Source organism: Salmo salar, chromosome 14 (assembly GCF_965601325.2).
Source record: "Salmo salar chromosome 14, fSalSal1, whole genome shotgun sequence".
Taxonomy (NCBI): Eukaryota; Metazoa; Chordata; class Actinopteri; order Salmoniformes; family Salmonidae; genus Salmo; species Salmo salar.
The window spans coordinates 87,984,950-88,003,227 of record NC_138304.1 but is presented as its reverse complement, the minus strand read 5'-3'; the positions used below and the strand labels follow the sequence as shown (position 1 = coordinate 88,003,227).

Below are 18,278 nucleotides of genomic sequence, written 5' to 3'. Positions count from 1 at the left end.
CAGCCAGGAAGCATAGGAACTGAGAAGTGGTCTGTGGTCACCACCGGCAGAACCACTCCTTTATTGGGGGTGTCTTGCTAATTGCCTATAATTTCCACCTGTTGTCTATTCCATTTGCACAACAGCATGTGAAATTTATTGTCAATCAGTGTTGCTTCCTAAGTGGACAGTTTGATTTCACAGAAGTGTGATTGACTTGGAGTTACATTGTGTTGTTTAAGTGTTCCCTTTATTTTTTTGAGCAGTATATTAACGTCACCAAATCATTTATTGAAACACACTGTTTTGCAATGAAGGTCTACAGTAGTCTCAACATCACCGTAGGGTAGTGCCATGGTGTAGCCGCAGGACAGCTAGTTTCTGTCCTCCTCTGGGTACATTGACTTTAATACAAAACCTAGGTGGCTCGTGAAGCTCACCCCCTTCCATAGACTTACACAGTAATCATGACAACTGCTGTAGGATGTCTTCCAACCTATCAGAGCTCCTGCAGCATGAACTGACATGTGTTCCACCCAATCAAAGGATCAGAGAATGAATCTATTACTGAAAGCATAAGCTACAGCTAGCTATCACTGCAGTGTATACAATGTGGTGAGTAGTTGACTCAAAGAGAAAGACAATAGTTTGTACAAATTAATTTCCTCAAAAATGGAGAAGCGAGTGAATAAGAGAGAGAGATATATTTAGTAGTATTTTTTTGTTGCTTTCACTTACTTAGCTAGCGAATGCAGCTAGCTAGTTTAGCCTACTCAAACACCCGGCTCAAACAGAGAGGCATGCTATGTTAGCTAGCTGGCTATGGCTATCCAACACTGGAACTCTTTCAAGTCATGGTAAGCTTTCGGTTTTATTAATTTATTACCACCGGGGCCCACCGGTGTAACTGCTAAACTGCTTGCTGACTGTATACTGTACTGCATGATTGTAGCGGGTTTACTAACAAGTTAGTTCAAGTAGCTATGGTGACAACGATGTTGGCTGTGTGTAGCGTTTATGATATGAAGGTTTGGCTGGGAAAGATTTTTTCACTTGGTCACAGACCTGATATGTTGTGCACTGAAGTCCACAAGCGAAGGGAAAAGGTGAGAGGAGGGGAGAGCGTAGATGTGAGTAGGAATCATACAGCGATCAAAGAGATCATGTTTGTATACTCAGCAAAAAAATAAATGTCCCTTTTTCAGGACCCTGTCTTTCAAAGATTATTATGGGTTTAAACAATGCTTCCAAATCAAATCAAATTTTATTTGTCACATACACATGGTTAGCAGATGTTGATGCGAGTGTAGCGAAATGCTTGTGCTTCTAGTTCCGACCATGCAGTAATATCTAACAAGTAATTTAACCTAACAATTTCACAACAACTACCTTATACACACAAGTGTAAAGGAATGAATAAGAATATGTACATAAAAATATATGAATGAGTGATGGCCGAACGGCATAGGCAAGATGCAGTAGATGGTATAGAATACAGTATATACATATGAGATGAGTAATGTAGGGTATGTAAACATTATATTTTATTTTTTATTTTTTTAATTTCAACTTTATTTAACCAGGGAGGCTAGTTGAGAACAGCTTCAGAGATTTTTTCAGTTCGTTCCAGTCATTGGCAGCAGAGAACTGGAAGGAAAGGTGGCCAAAGGAGGAATTGGCTTTGTGGGTGACCAGTGAGATATACCTGCAGGAGCGCGTGCAACGAGTGGGTGCTGCTACGGTGACCAGTGAGCTGAGATAACCTGGGGCTTTACCTAGCAGAGACTTGTATAGATAACCTGTAGCCAGTGGGTGTGGCGACGAGTGTGAAGCAAGGGCCAACCAACGAGAGTGTACAGGTCGCAGTGGTGGGTAGTATATGGGGCTTTGGTGACAAAACGGATGGCACTGTGATAGACTGCATCCAATTTGTTGAGTAGAGTGTTGAAGGCTATTTTATAGATGACATCGCTGAAGTCGAGGATCGGTAGGATGGTCAGTTTTACGAGGGTATGTTCTAGATTTAATTTTGGATTGGAGATGCTTAATGTGAGTCTGGAAGGAGAGTTTACAGTCTAACCAGACACCTAGGTATTTGTAGTTGTCCACGTATTCTAAGTTTGTGCCGTCCAGAGTAGTGATGCTGGACGGGCGGGCAGGTGCGGGCAGTGATCGATTGAATAGCATGGATTTAGTTTTACTTGCATTTAAGAACAGTTGGAGGCCACGGAAGGAGAGGAGTATGGCATTGAAGCTCATCTGGAGGTAAGTTAGCACAGTTGTCACGACTTCCGCCGAAGTCGGTCCCTCTCCTTGTTCGGGCGGCGTTCGGCGGTCGACGTCACCGGCCTTCTAGTCATCGTCGATCCACTTTTCATTTTCCATTTGTTTTGTCTTTGTCTTACACACCTGGTTTCAATCACCCAATTACTTGTTCATTATTTAACCCTCTGTTCCCCCATGTTTGTTTGTGAGTAATTGTTTGTCTTGTATACGGTCCGTTATTGTGGGCTAGGTATATTGTGTTGTATTTTGTGAATCTTGAGTAAATTACGTTGATTACTCATATCTCCTGTCCTGCGCCTGACATTCTACACCAGCTACACACAGGCCGATTACAACAGTGTCCAAAGAGGGGCCAAAAGTATACAGAATGGTGTCATCTGCGTAGAGGTGGATCAGAGAATCACCAGCAGCAAGAGCGCCATCATTGATGTATACAGAGAAGAGAGTCAGCCCGAGAATTGAACCCTGTGGCACCCCCATAGAGACTGCCAGAGGTCTGGACAACAGGCCCTCCGATTTGACACACTGAACTCTATCAGAGAAGTAGTTGGTAAACCAGGCGATGCAATTATTTGAGAAACCAAGGCTGTCGATTCTGCAAATAAGAATGTGGTGATTGACAGAGTCGAAAGTCTTGGCCAGGTCGATGAATACGGCTGCACAGAAATGTCTCTTATCGATGGCGGTTATGATATCGTTTAGGACCTTGAGCGTGGCTGAGGTGCACCCATGACCAGCTCTGAAACCAGATTGCATAGCGGAGAAGGTACGGTGGGATTCGAAATGGTCGGTAATCTGTTTGTTAGGGTAGGATAGATATAGGTCTGTAGCAATTTGGGTCTAGAGTGTCACCCCCTTTGAAGAGGCAGCTTTCCAATCTTTGGGAATATCAGACGATACGAAAGAGAGGTTGAATAGGCTAGTAATAGGGGTTGCAACAATTTCGGCAGGTCATTTTAGAAAGAGATGGTCCAGATTGTCTAGCCCAGCTGATTTGTAGGGATCCAGATTTTGAAGCTCTTTCAGAACATCAGCTATCTGGATTTGGGTGAAGGAGAAATGGTGGGGGCTTGGGTGGGTTGCTGTGGAGGGTGCCGGGCAGTTGACCGGGGTAGGGGTAGCCAGGTGGAAAGCATGGCCAGCCGTAGAGAAATGCTTATTGAAATTCTCTATTATAGTGGATTTATCGGTGGTAACAATGTTTCCTAGCCTCAGTGCAGTGGGCAGCTGGGAGGAGGTGCTCTTATTCTCCATGGACTTTACAGTGTCCCACAACTTTTTTGAGTTTGTACTACAGGATGCAAATTTCTGTTTGAAAAAGCTAGCCTGAGCTTTCCTAACTGCCTGTGTATATTTGTTCCTAACTTCCCCGAAAAGTTGCATATCACGGGGGCTATTCAATGCTAATTCAGAACGCCACAGGATTTTTTGTGCTGGTCAAGTGCAGACAGGTCTGGAGTGAACCAAGGACCAAGGATCATTTTTTTTTTCAATGGAGCATGCTTTTTTTTAAATGGTGAGGAAGGCACTTTTAAAGAATAACCAGGCATCCTCTACTGACGGGATGAGGTCAATGTCATTCCAGGATACCCCGGCCAGATCGATTAGAAAGGCCTGCTTGCAACAGTGTTTTAGGGAGCGTTTGACACTGATGAGGGGTGGTTGTTTGATCATAGACCCATTACGGATGCAGGCAATGAGGCAGTGATCGCTGAGATCTTTATTGAAAACAGCATAGATGTATTTGGAGGGCGAGTTAGTTAGGATGATATCTATGAGGGTGCCCGTGTTTACGGATTTGGGGTTGTACCTGGTAGATTCATTGATAATTTGTGTGAGATTGAGGGCATCAAGCTTAGATTGTAGGATGGCCGGGGTGTTAAGCACGTCCCAGTTTAGGTCACCTAGTAGCACGAGCTCAGAAGATAGATGGGGGCAATCAATTCACATATGGTGTCGAGGGCACAGCTGTGGGCAGAGGGTGGTCTATAGCAAGCGGCAACAGTGAGAGACTTGTTTCTGGAAAGGTGAATTTTTAGAAGTAGAAGCTCGAATTGTTTGGGTATAGACCTGGATAGCAAGACAGAACTCTGCAGGCTATCTTTGCAGTAGATTGCAACACTGCCCCCTTTGGCAGTTCTATCTTGGCGGAAAATGTTATAGTTAGGGATGGAGATTTCAGGGTTTTTGGTGGTTTTTCTAAGCCATGATTCAGACACGGCTAAGACATCCGGGTTGGCAGAGTGTGCTAAAGCAGTGAGTAAAACAAACTTAGGGAGTAGGCTTCTAATGTTAACATGCATGAAACCAAGGCTTTTACGGTTACAGAAGTCAACAAATGAGAGCACCTGGGGAGTGGGAGTGGAGCTAGGCACTGCAAGACCTGGATTAACCTCTACATCACCAGAGGAACAGAGGAGAATGTAGGGTATGTAAACATTATATAAATTGGCATTGTTTAAAGTGGCTAGTGATACATTTATTACATCAATTGTTCCATTATTAAAGTGGCTAGAGTTGAGTCAGTATGTTGGCAGCAGCCACTCAATGTTAGTGATGGCTGTTTAACAGTCCGATGGCCTTGAGATAGAAGCTGTTTTTCAGTCTCTCGGTCCCCGCTTTGATGCACCTGTACTGACCTCGCCTTCTGGATGATAGCGGGGTGAAGGGCAGTGGCTCGGGTGGTTGTTGTCCTTGATGATATTTTTGGCCTTCCTGTGACATCGGTTGGTGTAGCTGTCCTGGAGGGCAGGTAGTTTGCCCCCAGTGATGCGTTGTGCAGACCTCACTACCCTCTGGAGAGTCTTACGGTTATGGGCGGAGCAGTTGCCATACCAGGTGGTGATACAGCCCGACAGGATGCTCTTGATTGTGCATCTGTAAAAGTTTGTGAGTGTTTTTGGTGACAAGCCAAATTTCTTCAGCCTCCTGAGGTTGAAGAGGCGCTACTGCGCCTTCTTCACCACGCAGTCTGTGTGGCTGGACCATTTCAGTTTGTCCGTGATGTGTACGCCGAGGAGTATACGCCGAGGAACTTAAAACTTTCCACCCTCTCCACTACTGTCACGTCGATGTGGATAGGGGGCTGCTCCCTCTGCTGTTTCCTGAAGTCCACGATCATCTCCTTGGTTCCCATGCTTGTTCAATGTACCATAAATAATTAATTAACATGCCCTTCTTGAACGGTCGTTAAGACACTAACAGTTTACAGACGGTAGGCAATTAAGGTCACAGTTATGAAAACTTAGGACACTAAAGAAGCCTGTCTACTGACTCTGAAAAACACCAAAAGAAAGATGCCCAGGGGCCCTGCTCATGTGTGTGAACGTGCCTTAGGAATGCTGCAGGGAGGCATGAGGACTGCAGGTGTGGCCAGGGCAATAAATTGCAATGTCCGTACTGTGAGATGCCTATGACAGCGCTATAGGGAGACAGGATGGACAGCTGATCGTCCTCGCAGTGGCAGACCATGTGTAACAACACCTGCACAGGATCGGTACATCCGAACATCACACCTGCGGGACAGGCACAGGATGGCAACAACAACTGCCCGAGTTACACCAGGAATGCACAATCCCTCCATCAGTGCTCAGACTGTTCGCAATAGGCTGAGAGAGGCTGGACTGAGGGCTTGTAGGCCTGTTGTAAGGCAGGTCCTCACCAGACATCACCGGCAACAATGTCGCCTATGGGCACAAACCCACCATCACTGGATCAGACAGGACTGGCAGAAAGTGCTCTTACATTTACATTTACATTTAAGTCATTTAGCAGACGCTCTTATCCAGAGCGACTTACAAAATGGTGCATTCACCTTATGATATCCAGTGGAACAACCACTTTACAATAGTGCATCTAAATCTTTTAGGGGGGGGGGGGGGGTTAGAAGGATTACTTTATCCTATCCTAGGTATTCCTTAAAGAGGTGGGGTTTCAGGTGTCTCCGGAAGGTGGTGATTGACTCCGCTGTCCTGGCGTCGTGAGGGAGCTTGTTCCACCATTGGGGTGCCAGAGCAGCGAACAGTTTTGACTGGGCTGAGCGGGAACTGTGCTTCCTCAGAGGTAGGGGGGCCAGCAGGCCAGTGGTGGATGAACGCAGTGCCCTTGTTTGGGTGTAGGGCCTGATCAGAGCCTGAAGGTATGGAGGTGCCGTTCCCTTCACAGCTCCGTAGGCAATCACCATGGTCTTGTAGCGGATGCGAGCTTCAACTGGAAGCCAGTGGAGAGAGCGGAGGAGCGGGGTGACGTGAGAGAACTTGGGAAGGTTGAACACCAGACGGGCTCTTCACTGACGAGTCACGGTTTTGTCTCACCAGGGGTGATGGTTTATCGTCGAAGGAATTCGCGTTTATCGTCGAAGGAATGAGCGTTACACCGAGGCCTGTACTCTGGAGCGGGATCGATTTGGAGGTGGAGGGTCCGCCATGGTCTGGGGCGGTGTGTCACCACATCATCGGCTTGCGCTTGTTGTCATTGCAGGCAATCTCAACACTGCGCATTACAAGGAAGACATCCTCCTCCCTCATGTGGTACCCTTCTTGCAGGCTCATCCTGACATGACCCTCCAGCATGACAATGCCACCAGCCATACTGCTCGTTCTGTGCGTGATTTCCTGCAAGACAGGAATGTCAGTGTTCTGCCATGGCCAGCGAAGAGCCCGGATCTCAATCCCATTGAGCACGTCTGGAACCTGTTGGATCGGAGGGTGAGGGCTAGGGCCATTCCTTCCAGAAATGTCTGGGAACTTGCAGGTTCCTTGGTGGAAGAGTGGGGTAACATCTCACAGCAAGAACTGGCAAATCTGGTGCAGTCCATGAGGAGGAGATGCACTGCAGCCACACCAAATACTGACTGTTACTTTTTATTTTGACCCCCCTTTTGTTCAGGGACACATTATTCAATTTCTGGTAGTCACATGTCTGTGGAACTTGTTCAGTTTATGTCTCAGTTGTTGAATCTTATGTTCATACAAATATTTATACATGTTAAGTTTGCTGAAAATAAACGCAGTTGACAGTGAGAGGATGTTTCTTTTTTTGCTGAGTTTATGTGGCTGCACCTTGATTACTCAAATTTCTCTCGACCTACGATGTAAACTTTCATTCATAGGCTAGGTTGTAGCAACCTCATGATGGGTACAGGGAACGTTTTAGTATCATGTAGTAACCTAAACCTATTGATGTTACATTGAGCTAGTTGAATGGAATATGAATGACAGTCATCCAATATGCTGTAATAGAAATAAGGCCATGCTAAAAAAAATAATTGTCCTCCCTCATCTTATATGGCACTGACCGCCACTGCAATCTAATGATCTAATACAGTCGTTCAAACAGGCGTCACTGCTCACTCACGCTTATCAATCTAATGACCTAAAACATCTCACACGCACACACGCACACACACCAAGTTCCCACTGGCATTTTCAGACTGTTTGCATACACTCTAACGGCCATGGTGCATTATTTGCACAAATAAAAAACTGTCTTGTCACTGTATTCGCTATACAATGTTCTGCTGCGTAGCCTAGGCAAACATCTTGCAACAAATCTGAGCATAATGGCAACTATTCACAACCTTATCCATGGTGCATTACTAACAGTAGTGTTTCCCCCTTATTGTAACTCTCCTTCTAACGACTATAGGCCAGTAGGCTATGTCTGCACACCCAATAAAACAAAGTATCTTGGCATCGTGGTGGAGACTGAGGGCTATGCGTGTGTACATGTTCCACGTCAAGCTGCTCTCCAAATCTGCTACAACACCGCTATTGTGCAGCCCATTATAAACCTATAGTGGCCCACTAGATTGAGTACCCTAACCTGAAGGTTAATCATACGTTACAGAGGGCAAGTGAAAGTAAATTATCGAAACGGCTGCTGGAGGAATAAACAATGAAACAGGGGTTTTACGCAAACGTGTCTGTGGGAGGAGAGGCAACTCAAGGACCACTTTTGCATGCACAAAGCAGCTAATCTGAGGCGCTGTTTGAATATATTCATGGATGGATTCTCCCTTTCTTGAAATAATTATTAATCTAAATATAGGCCTATTAGATAAATTATGATAGGCTATATAGGCTATAAAGAAATAATCACTGATCTGACATGATTTGGTTAGTAGCCTAGCGTAATATCTCCTGTCACTATCCATCTATTTGTAATGTCTTCAAGGATGGGAGGAATGAAGAATGCATAGGTTATCCCAAAACAGGGGCATCTTCTCTGTTATAGGTTATTTGTCTCAGCTATACCGTTAATTTAGGCTACCACGTGTTAAACTTATAGAGGCAAGTGGCTAGACCTGTTGGCTGTTATAATAATAGAACGTAAAATGACTTGTCTAAGATGGGCTTTACCAGAACACCTGACCCCTGCCCCGTGGCTATGCAAGGTCCATGACAGGGGTTTGGGGGCAGCCGTTGAGCCCGACAGGGACACGCAATCCTTCTCCATGCAGTCAGTGACTTACATTCACAAGATAGTAATCATTAGAAGTGTAGCCTACATAAAACACCATGCCATTATGCACACATTTATAAGTGAACCTTCTGTTTCAACATATAGGTTTCTAGCCTAGCTGTTCCTCTCTAAAATATACTATGCAAGGTCTTGCCATATGAAGGGGACTGAGGATAACATTGTAGCGAATTCGAAGAGCACCATGACAGACCCTGATGCACACAACTCCATGTCTCTTTGCAGTCTGACAAAGCACCATGGCCATTACATTGGTATTGCTTTGGGGATACCATGTGTGTGTGCGTGTGTGTTTGTGACATCTGTTTGAACGAGTGTATTAGCATTACTTTTGACCAGGGCCCATAGGATCTGGTTATATTTTGCATTATTAAAGAGGAAATCAGCAGTTGCTGCATCCATTTTTGGACTTGATTATTGAAGAATATAACTTATAAATGTCTTGTGAGCTTAGTTCAACTGTTGTACCCCACCGAAATATGGCCTCCCGAGTGGCACAGCTAAGGCACTAGCTGTGTTACTACAGATCCTGGATTGCGACCCATGAGAGACCCATGAGGCAAGGCACAATTGACCCAGAGTCGTCCGGGTTAGGGGAGGGTTTGGCCGGCCGGGATGTCCTTGTCCCATCGCGCTCTAGCGACTCCTGTGTCAGGCCAGGTGCATGCACGCTGACACGGTAGCGAGGTGAACGGTGTTTCCTCCAACACATTGGTGCGGCTGGCTTCCGGGTTAAGCATGCATTGTGTCAAGAAGCAGTGCGGCTCGTGTTTCGGGTCGTGTTTCGGAGGACGCACAGCTCTCGACCTTCACCTCTCCCAAGTCCGTACGGGAGTTGCAGCGATGGAACAAGACTAACTACCAATTAGATATCACGAAATTGGGGAGAAAAAGGGGTAAAAAAAACTACAACTAAAAAACAACCAATTTTGACCTTCTTTTACTCCAATGTTATTGTAATCAAAGTAAATGTAAACAAACACAATATAGCTTCAAAACATGGTTAAAACCATTACGATCCCTCAGCTTGTTACCAAAACAGGAGCGGGAGGACGCTTTGTTATTGTTTCTAATGCTGATTTCCACTTTAAGGGAATAGGGTGCCATTTGGGATGTAGCCCACCTGTCACAAGCCATGTATATCCATATCAACACGTCAACACATCCCATCCACATTTCATGTTTATTCATGAGGATTGTTTGACAGCAGTGCATACTCCAAGTTATATCAAGAAGGTCATGATAATATAATGTCACTTGAAACTTTTCCATGAGTAGTGTTCCTGTCATCTACACTTACACTCAAATTGATGGAGTTTGCTTGACAACAGTGCATACTCAAAAAAGAAAACGATAAAGCGAGGAACAATATAAACGTTTGCTATTAATTGATTGATGACTTTATGGCTTTTTAATTTAAATGGTTAATTAACATTTTTAATTTAACTTTTATTTAACTATGCATGTCAGTTAAGAACAAATTCTTATTTACAATGACAGCCTAAGTCAGACTAATTGAGAATGTGTCAGTAGCTGTCAATGGATTATTCATCCACGTTATGGCTTTGGATCAAAACTTTCTCCCCACTCCCCAAATGACGTTGAACCAACGTGGAATTTACGTCTGTGCCCAGTAGGTCATCCCTATTTGTTTGTTAAAATACTGTCAACAAACATTGTCAACATCTTTCTCCTTTTAATCTCAGAAGGGATGACATCCTGAAGGACATTTCTGATTTAAGCTACAATACCTACAGTTGAAGTCGGAAGTTTACATACACCTTAGCCAAATACATTTAAACGCAGTTTTTCACAATTCCTGACTTTTAATCCTAGTAAAACTTCCCTGTCTTAGGTCAATTAGGATCACCGCTTTATTTTAAGAATGTGAAATGTCAGAATAATAGTAGAGAGAATTATTTTTTCAGCTTTTATTTCTTTCATCACATTCCCAGTGGGTCAGAAGTTTACATACACTCAAATAGTATTTGGTAGCATTGCCTTTAAATTGTTTAACTTGGGTCAAATATTTTGGGTAGCCTTCCACATGCTTCCCACATTAAGGTGGGTGAATTTTGGCCCATTACTCCTGACAGAGCTGGTATAACTGAGTCAGGTTTCTAGGCCTCCTTTCTCGCACGCGCTTTTTCAGTTCTGCCCACAAATTTTCTATAGGATTGAGGTCAGGGCTTTGTGATGGGCACTTCAATACCTTGACTTTGTTGTCCTTAAGCCATTTTGCCACAACTTTGGAAGTATGCTTGAGGTCAATGTCCATTTGGAAGACCCATTTGCAACCAAGCTTTAACTTCCTGACTGATGTCTTGAGATGTTGCTTCAATATATCCACATAATTTTCCACCCTCATGATGCCATCTATTTTCTGAAATGCACCAGTCCCTCCTGCAGCAAAGCACCCCCACAACATGATGCTGCCACCCCCGTGCTTCACGGTTGGGATGGTGTTCTTCAGCTTGCAATCCTCCCCCTTTTTTCTCCAAACATAACGATGGTCATTATGACCAAACAGTTCTATTTTTGTTTCATCAGACCAGAGGACATTTCTCCAAAAAGTACGATCTTTGTCCCTATGTACAGTTGCAAACCGTAGTCTGGCTTTTTTTATGGCGGTTTTGGAGTAGTGGCTTCTTCCTTGCTGAGTGGCTTTTTAGGTTATGTTGATATAGGACTCTTTTTACTGTGGATATAGATAACTTTGTACCTGTTTCCTCATGCATCTTCACAAGGTCCTTTGCTGTTGTTCTGGGATTGATATGCACTTTTCGCACCAAAGTACGTTCATCTCTAGGAGGCAGAACACGTCTCCTTCCTGAGAAGTATGACGGCTGCGTGGTCCCATGGTGTTTATACTTGCGTATTATTGTTTGTACAGATGAACGTGGTTTGGAAATTGCTCCCAAAGATGAACCAGACTTGTGGAGGTCTACAATGTTTTTCTGAGGTCTTGGCTGATTTCTTTAGATTTTCCCATAATGTCAAGCAAAGAGGCACTGAGTTTGAAGGTAGGCCTTGAAATACATCCACAGGTACACCTCCAAATGACTCAAATTATGTCAATTAGCCTATCAGAGGCTTCTAAAGCCATGACATCATTTTCTGGAATTGTCCAAGCTGTTTAATGGCACAGTCAACTTAGTGTATATAAACTTCTGACCCACTGGAATTGTGATACAGTGAATTATAAGTGAAATAATCTGTTAGTAAACAATTGTTGAAAAATTACTTGTGTCATGCACAAAGTAGATGTCCTAACCGACTTGCCAAAACTATAGTTTGTTAACAAGAAATTTGTGTAGTGGTTGAAAAACAAGTTTTAATGACTCCAACCTAAGTGTATGTAAACTTCCGATTTCAACTATATGTATATCCTCTATGGGCTAGGTGGGACGCTAGCGTGCCACCCGTGGTGCACTCCATCAACAGCAGGTGCATTTCAAGAGCGGCAAATTTGAATCCAAATAAATGTCAAAATTCAAATTTTTCAAACATACAACTATTTTACACCCTTTGAAAGATAAACATCTCCTTAATCTAACCACGTTTTACGATTTCAAAAAGGTTTTACGGCGAAAGCATAAATTTAGAGTATGTTAGGACAGTACATTTACAAGAGTTGTGTGTAATGTTTTGTCAATTCAAAGACAGGGTCACCAAAACCATAAAACCAGCTAAAATGATGCACTAACCTTTTACAATCTCCATCAGATGACACTCCTAGGACATTATGTTAGACAATGCATGCATTTTTAGTTCTATCAAGTTCATATTTATATCCAAAAACAGCGTTTTACTATGGCATTGATGTTGAGGAAATCGTTTCCCTCCAATAACCGGCAGTCAAGTCAATGTCACAAATTAAATAATTAAAATTAGAAAACATTGGTAAAATATTATATTGTCATTTAAAGAATTATAGATTTACATCTCTTGAACGCAATCAACTTGCCAGATTTAAAAATAACCTTACTGGGAAATCACACTTTGCAATAATCTGAGCACTGCGCCCAGAAAAATACGCGTTGCGATACAGACTAGACGTCATGTTGGGGAGATCTAAAATCGAAAATACTATGTAAATAATCCATTACCTTTGATTCTCTTCATCAGATGTCACTTCCAGGTATCACAGGTCCATAACGAATGTAGTTTTGTTCAAAAAAGCTCATCATTTATGTCCAAAAATCTCCGTCTTGTTAGCACATGATCTAAGCCAGCCGGACTTCTCGTCATGAACGAGGAGAAAAAATATATTTCCGTTCGTTCAAACATGTCAAACGTTGTATAGCATAAATCATTAGGGCCTTTTTTAACCAGAACATGAATAATATTCAAGGTGGACGAATGCATACTCTTTTATAACGTATTGGAACGAGGGTACCCAACATGAACTCGCGCGCCAGGTGTCTAATGGGACATCATCGTTCCATGGCTCTTGTTCGGTCAGATCTCCCTCCAGAAGACTCAAAACACTTTGTAAAGGCTGGTGACATCTAGTGGAAGCAATAGGAAGTGCCAAAATATTCCTCAGCCCCTGTGTTTTTCAATGGGATAGGTTTAAAGGCAATACAACACATCAGGTATCCACTTCCTGTCAGAAAATGTCTCAGGGTTTTGCCTGCCAAATGAGTTCTGTTATACTCACAGACACCATTCAAACAGTTTTAGAAAATGTAGGGTGTTTTCTATCCATATGTAATAAGTATATGCATATTCTAGTTACTGGGTAGGAGTGGTAACCAGATTAAATCGGGTATGTTTTTTTATCCAGCCGTGTCAATACTGCCCCCTAGCCCTAACAGGATATGACACTCAAAAAACTTCAGGGATGGCTAAATGAAAGGATGATTTATTGAAGGTTATCAATTATTGAAGGTGTTGGTCTGGGGTGAGGTAGGCCTAAGAGGGGATGTCAGAGCGCCAGACAGAGCACTGGACAGAGCACAGGACAGAGCACTGGACAGAGCACTGGACAGAGCACCGGACAGAGCACCGGACAGAGCACCGGACAGAGCACCGGACAGAGCACTGGACAGAGAACATTGGACAGAGAACATTGGACAGAGAACTGGACAGAGAACACTGGACAGAAAACACTGGACAGAGAACACTGGACATAACACTGGACAGAACACTGGAGGCATGTGAAGCTAGAGGGAAAGGAGCTCTCAGTCCAGTCCACTGGTAGATGGTAACAACACGCAAATGTACACACAAGTACACGCACGTACACATAAAAGCAAGCGTTGAGGAGGCAGCTCTTGAATGGACACACAAAAACATACACACCAATAGCAACCCACCCACACACTCCTCCTACTCACCAGAGAAGGTAATATTGAATCCCTCGTAAGATATAGAAAAGTCTGATATGAAGCGCAGTTGGGCCTTGAAGTTCCCGTAGAGCCCTGCATTGGTGGGCGAGGGCAGCTCGTTACCCGTTAGCCGTGCCAGGGGCTGGACAAAGCTGCCATTCTCTGTGATGAGCAGGTAGTCATGGTGATCCTCCAGGTGGAAGGTGTTGAAGGTAAATTGGACTCCTATTGGGACAAAGCAAGTCAAGAGGAGAACAGACAATAATATGGTTCAAGCTACCTGTCAACCTCCCCTGATGAAATGATCAAGTTCAATTGAAACGATGGTTTAATCTGAGAGGAGAGCAGCCAAGTGGAGGGAGAGAGAACTTCATCTCATTACATTCAAAGGTGAGGTCAGTTAATATAAAAAAGAAGGCTCTGGGTTTTCTTTTTCTTTTTTAGGAGGGGGGGACGGGACTGCATTTCAATACGGAGTGATTATTCAGAGAAACATAATGATAGTCCATATTGAATATCTTAGCAGCCATGGGAAATTAAAATTCCAAAGAACTTTCATTACTCTCAACCCAGAGTCCTGTATTATAATAATATTTCAGCAAGATGGGCTAGGCTGGGAAGAGAACCTACAGTGAATCTGTATTCAGGTCCGTTCCATTCCCACACTGCCTTTTACCAGCTTGCTGATAAAAGTAATAGGAGTCCATTCTTTAGCTGTTTATTAATTCACATAATTAAACAGTATCAACATTTTTACGGATTGTTTGCTTGTTTTCGCTTAATATATTTTTTTATATGGTATATATCTTCAGGCAGAATAGCGATATCAAAAAGAGTTATGAAGTGTCACATTCCATTATAAATATGATTGCAGTAGTAACTCAGGCTTACCTTTGCCGTGGCTGACCTCCACCGTCCAAGTACAGTTTAGTGAGTTGGGATACATCTCAGGATATCCAGGGGACAGGATGGTGCCGCCGGGCCCTCGTACGTCTCCTCCACACAACGCTGGGGGACAAAGAGGGGGGAAACACTTTACTTTATTGTCCATGTTTTTGCAGAGAACAGAAACAGTGCTCTTCATTGTAATCAGTAATATCAATACTACGCATGCCAGTCTTTCTTGGCTAAAAGTAGAGGAGAGACTGACTGTATCAATTCTTCTTTTTATAAGAAACGTTAATGTGTTGAAAATTCCAAGTTGTTTGCATAGTCAACTTATACACAGCTCTGACACACACACTTACCCTACCAGACATGCCAGCAGGGGTCTTTTCACAGTCCCCAAATCCAGAACAAATTCAAGACAATTCAGTATTATATAGAGCCATGAATGCATGGAACTTCCTTCCATCTCCAATTGTTCAAGTTAACAGTAAACCTGGTTTAAAAAAACAGATAAAACAATACCTCAAAGCACAACGCCTCTCCCTATTTGACCTAGATAGTTTGTGTGTATGTATTGATATGTAGGCTATGTATGCCGTTTTTAAATGGACGTAGTTCTGTCCTTGAGCTGTTCTTGTCTATTATTGTTCTGTATTATGTCATGTTCATGTTTTGTGTGGACGGCAGGAAGAGTAGCTGGTGCTTTCATGTATCTGTCCTAGACAGATAGCAGTATCAATAATTAAGCTAGTATCAATAATTAATGGAGCAACTTCTTTACTAGTAAGCACTTCATTCAAAGTCTTATCAAACAGGGAAATCTGGACAACTACATACATCTCTTTCTTTCCATCTCTCTCTATACATCATTTCACTCTTTTTCTCTCACTCTCTCCTTCTGAACAAGATGTTTCATTTTGACATGACCTGCCTTCAATTTCAATATCATAGAACCTTGCATATCAACATTTCAGCATAGATCTTTTCCAAGGGAGGCTGGTAACAGTAATATCAGGACCTTCATTTGAATGCTCTGCAACAGGGACTACATTCTCCCTCCTTATTCCACTTAGGTCCACTAGATAGCACAGCCACAAAGTCAAAATTGTCTATATCGTAAAATTCATGAAAACAAAAATGTGCTTTTTGGTATTCATTTAAGGTAAGGGTTAGGCATAATATTAGCAGTGTTGTTAAGGTTAGGGTTAAGGTTAGGTTTAGGTTTAAAATCACATTTGAAGATGATAAATTGTTGAAATAGGCTGGGTTTATGACTTTGGGGCTGGGGTAACTAGTGATGACCAGGAGGCAGGGGAGGTAAGATGACAAGCTAGAGGGCAGGTAAAGGATGCCCCCGGATCCCTAATCTGATGAGAATATCAGTTCCTATCAGGCAGAGGAGCCGTCAAAGGAAATTGATTGCCTAATGGCCTGGCATTGAATTGCATTTTCTCAGATGTGTTTACTCCCTGGAAAATGAAATAGATCTCTGAAGTCAAAACACGGAGAGACGAACAAGCTACAAGACTTTGTCAGCCCCAGAGTTGCTGGGGTGGTTCCTCTTTTACCAAGTAGCCAATTTACACGAACTGTCATTGGCTTTAATATTTAAGGACCACTCTTGTAAATATCTCGTCACTCATGCATAACACAATTCAATCTTACGGCGGTTTTGTCAATAGGCAGTTTGGCACCATATCATATGAGAGAATATTTAAACTAATTGATGCCTGTTGAAAGTGATAGATCAAGATATTGCACATACTGTAGATCTAAACCAGGGCTCTCCAACCCTGTTCCTGGAGAGCTACCATTCTGTAGGTTTTAACTCCAACCCTGTTCTTGGAGAGCTACCATTCTGTAGGTTTTAACTCCAACCCTGTTCCTGGATAGCTACCATTCTGTAGGTTTTAACTCCAACCCTGTTCCTGGAGAGCTACCATTCTGTAGGTTTTAACTCCAACCCTGTTCCTGGAGAGCTACCATTCTGTAGGTTTTAACTCCAACCCTGTTCCTGGAGAGCTACCATTCTGTAGGTTTTAACTCCAACCCTGTTCTTGGAGAGCTACCATTCTGTAGGTTTTAACTCCAACCCTGTTCCTGGAGAGCTACCATTCTGTAGGTTTTAACTACAACCCTGTTCTTGGAGAGCTACCATTCTGTAGGTTTTAACTCCAACCCTGTGCTTGGAGAGCTACCATTCTGTAGGTTTTAACCCCAACCCTGTTCCTGGAAAAGCCCTCCTGTAGGTTTTAACTCCAACTCTGTTCCTGGAGATGCCCTCCTGTAGGTTTTAACTCCAACCCTGTTCCTGGAGATGCCCTCCTGTAGGTTTTAACTCCAACCCAGGAACAGGGTTGGAGAGCCCTGGTCTAGACTCTAGAGCAGTAGCCTAATGATCAGATACTGTATGTACAATACAAACGCCTGCTTTAGCCCACTTCTTATGTGTTCAGCATGACAATAATCATGACAGATGAGTATAATTCATTAGGTAAATCCGCCTTCAGTTTTAATGCCCACCATTTTTGTAATAACCTGCAGAACTCCCTGTGTCTTGATTCCCTGGTGCTGCTAGGGCAGTTTAATGATTAATCAGGGGAGTCTAATGTTGAATTTGTTAAATGAGAATTGCATTAAAAAAAAAAATCAACATTTATTGTGGTGTTGAAATTGTAGTTTTTTAAAATTGTAACCTGTAGTTTGTGTTTTTGTTTTTTGTTCGTGTTGAATTTGTTGTCCTCAGGGCACCATTGAAAATGAAACCCTGGTCTCAATGGGCTCCCCTGATTAAATAAAGGTAAAAACATTTATATCAATAATAACTCACACACAAACACATCTGGTAACCAGGCAAGTGCAAATCTGCCACAGTCTTGGTCACCATGGCTACAGCCCATACCATGAAAAACAAATAGATACATGCAACTGTTGAATGCTTCCGCAGTTCATGACTTTGGCTTTTGTACAGTACCCTGGACCTGAAAATCACTGGATGTGCACACACTAGTTTTGAACCAATTTGAAGTGGTTTAAACTGGTTTGAACTGATTTGAATTGGTTTAAACTAGTTTTAACTTATCCATACCATCACAGGTGGGCAGTGGATGGCTCCACCAGTGGTTCTTCTCACAGACGAGCGGTTCTTCGTGGCTCAGTCTGTATCCAGGGTCACAGCCAAATGACACGGTTGAACCAATGGTGAAGTCTTGACCGTAACGCAATCCGTTGACCGGGAATCCCGGGTCCTGGCAGGAGTAGGTGTCCACCGTCACGCCTAAGGAGAAAATGTTAGATACATTATGAGGTCAA

The 18,278-nt window shown here is 43.1% G+C and overlaps 1 protein-coding gene across 1 annotated transcript in view; it reads right to left on the bottom strand.

Annotated features, from left to right (window-relative positions):
• LOC106570400 (CUB and sushi domain-containing protein 3) overlaps positions 1 to 18,278 on the bottom strand; it is a 738,870-nt gene that overhangs the window by 304,831 nt on the left and 415,761 nt on the right. Inside the window, exons 19-21 of the mRNA XM_082961236.1 lie at positions 18,055 to 18,243; positions 14,970 to 15,086; positions 14,088 to 14,303 (exon numbers count right to left, since the gene is read on the bottom strand). Of these exons, the coding sequence (XP_082817362.1) occupies positions 14,088 to 14,303; positions 14,970 to 15,086; positions 18,055 to 18,243 (522 nt within the window). The remainder of the gene's footprint in view (positions 1 to 14,087; positions 14,304 to 14,969; positions 15,087 to 18,054; positions 18,244 to 18,278) is intronic.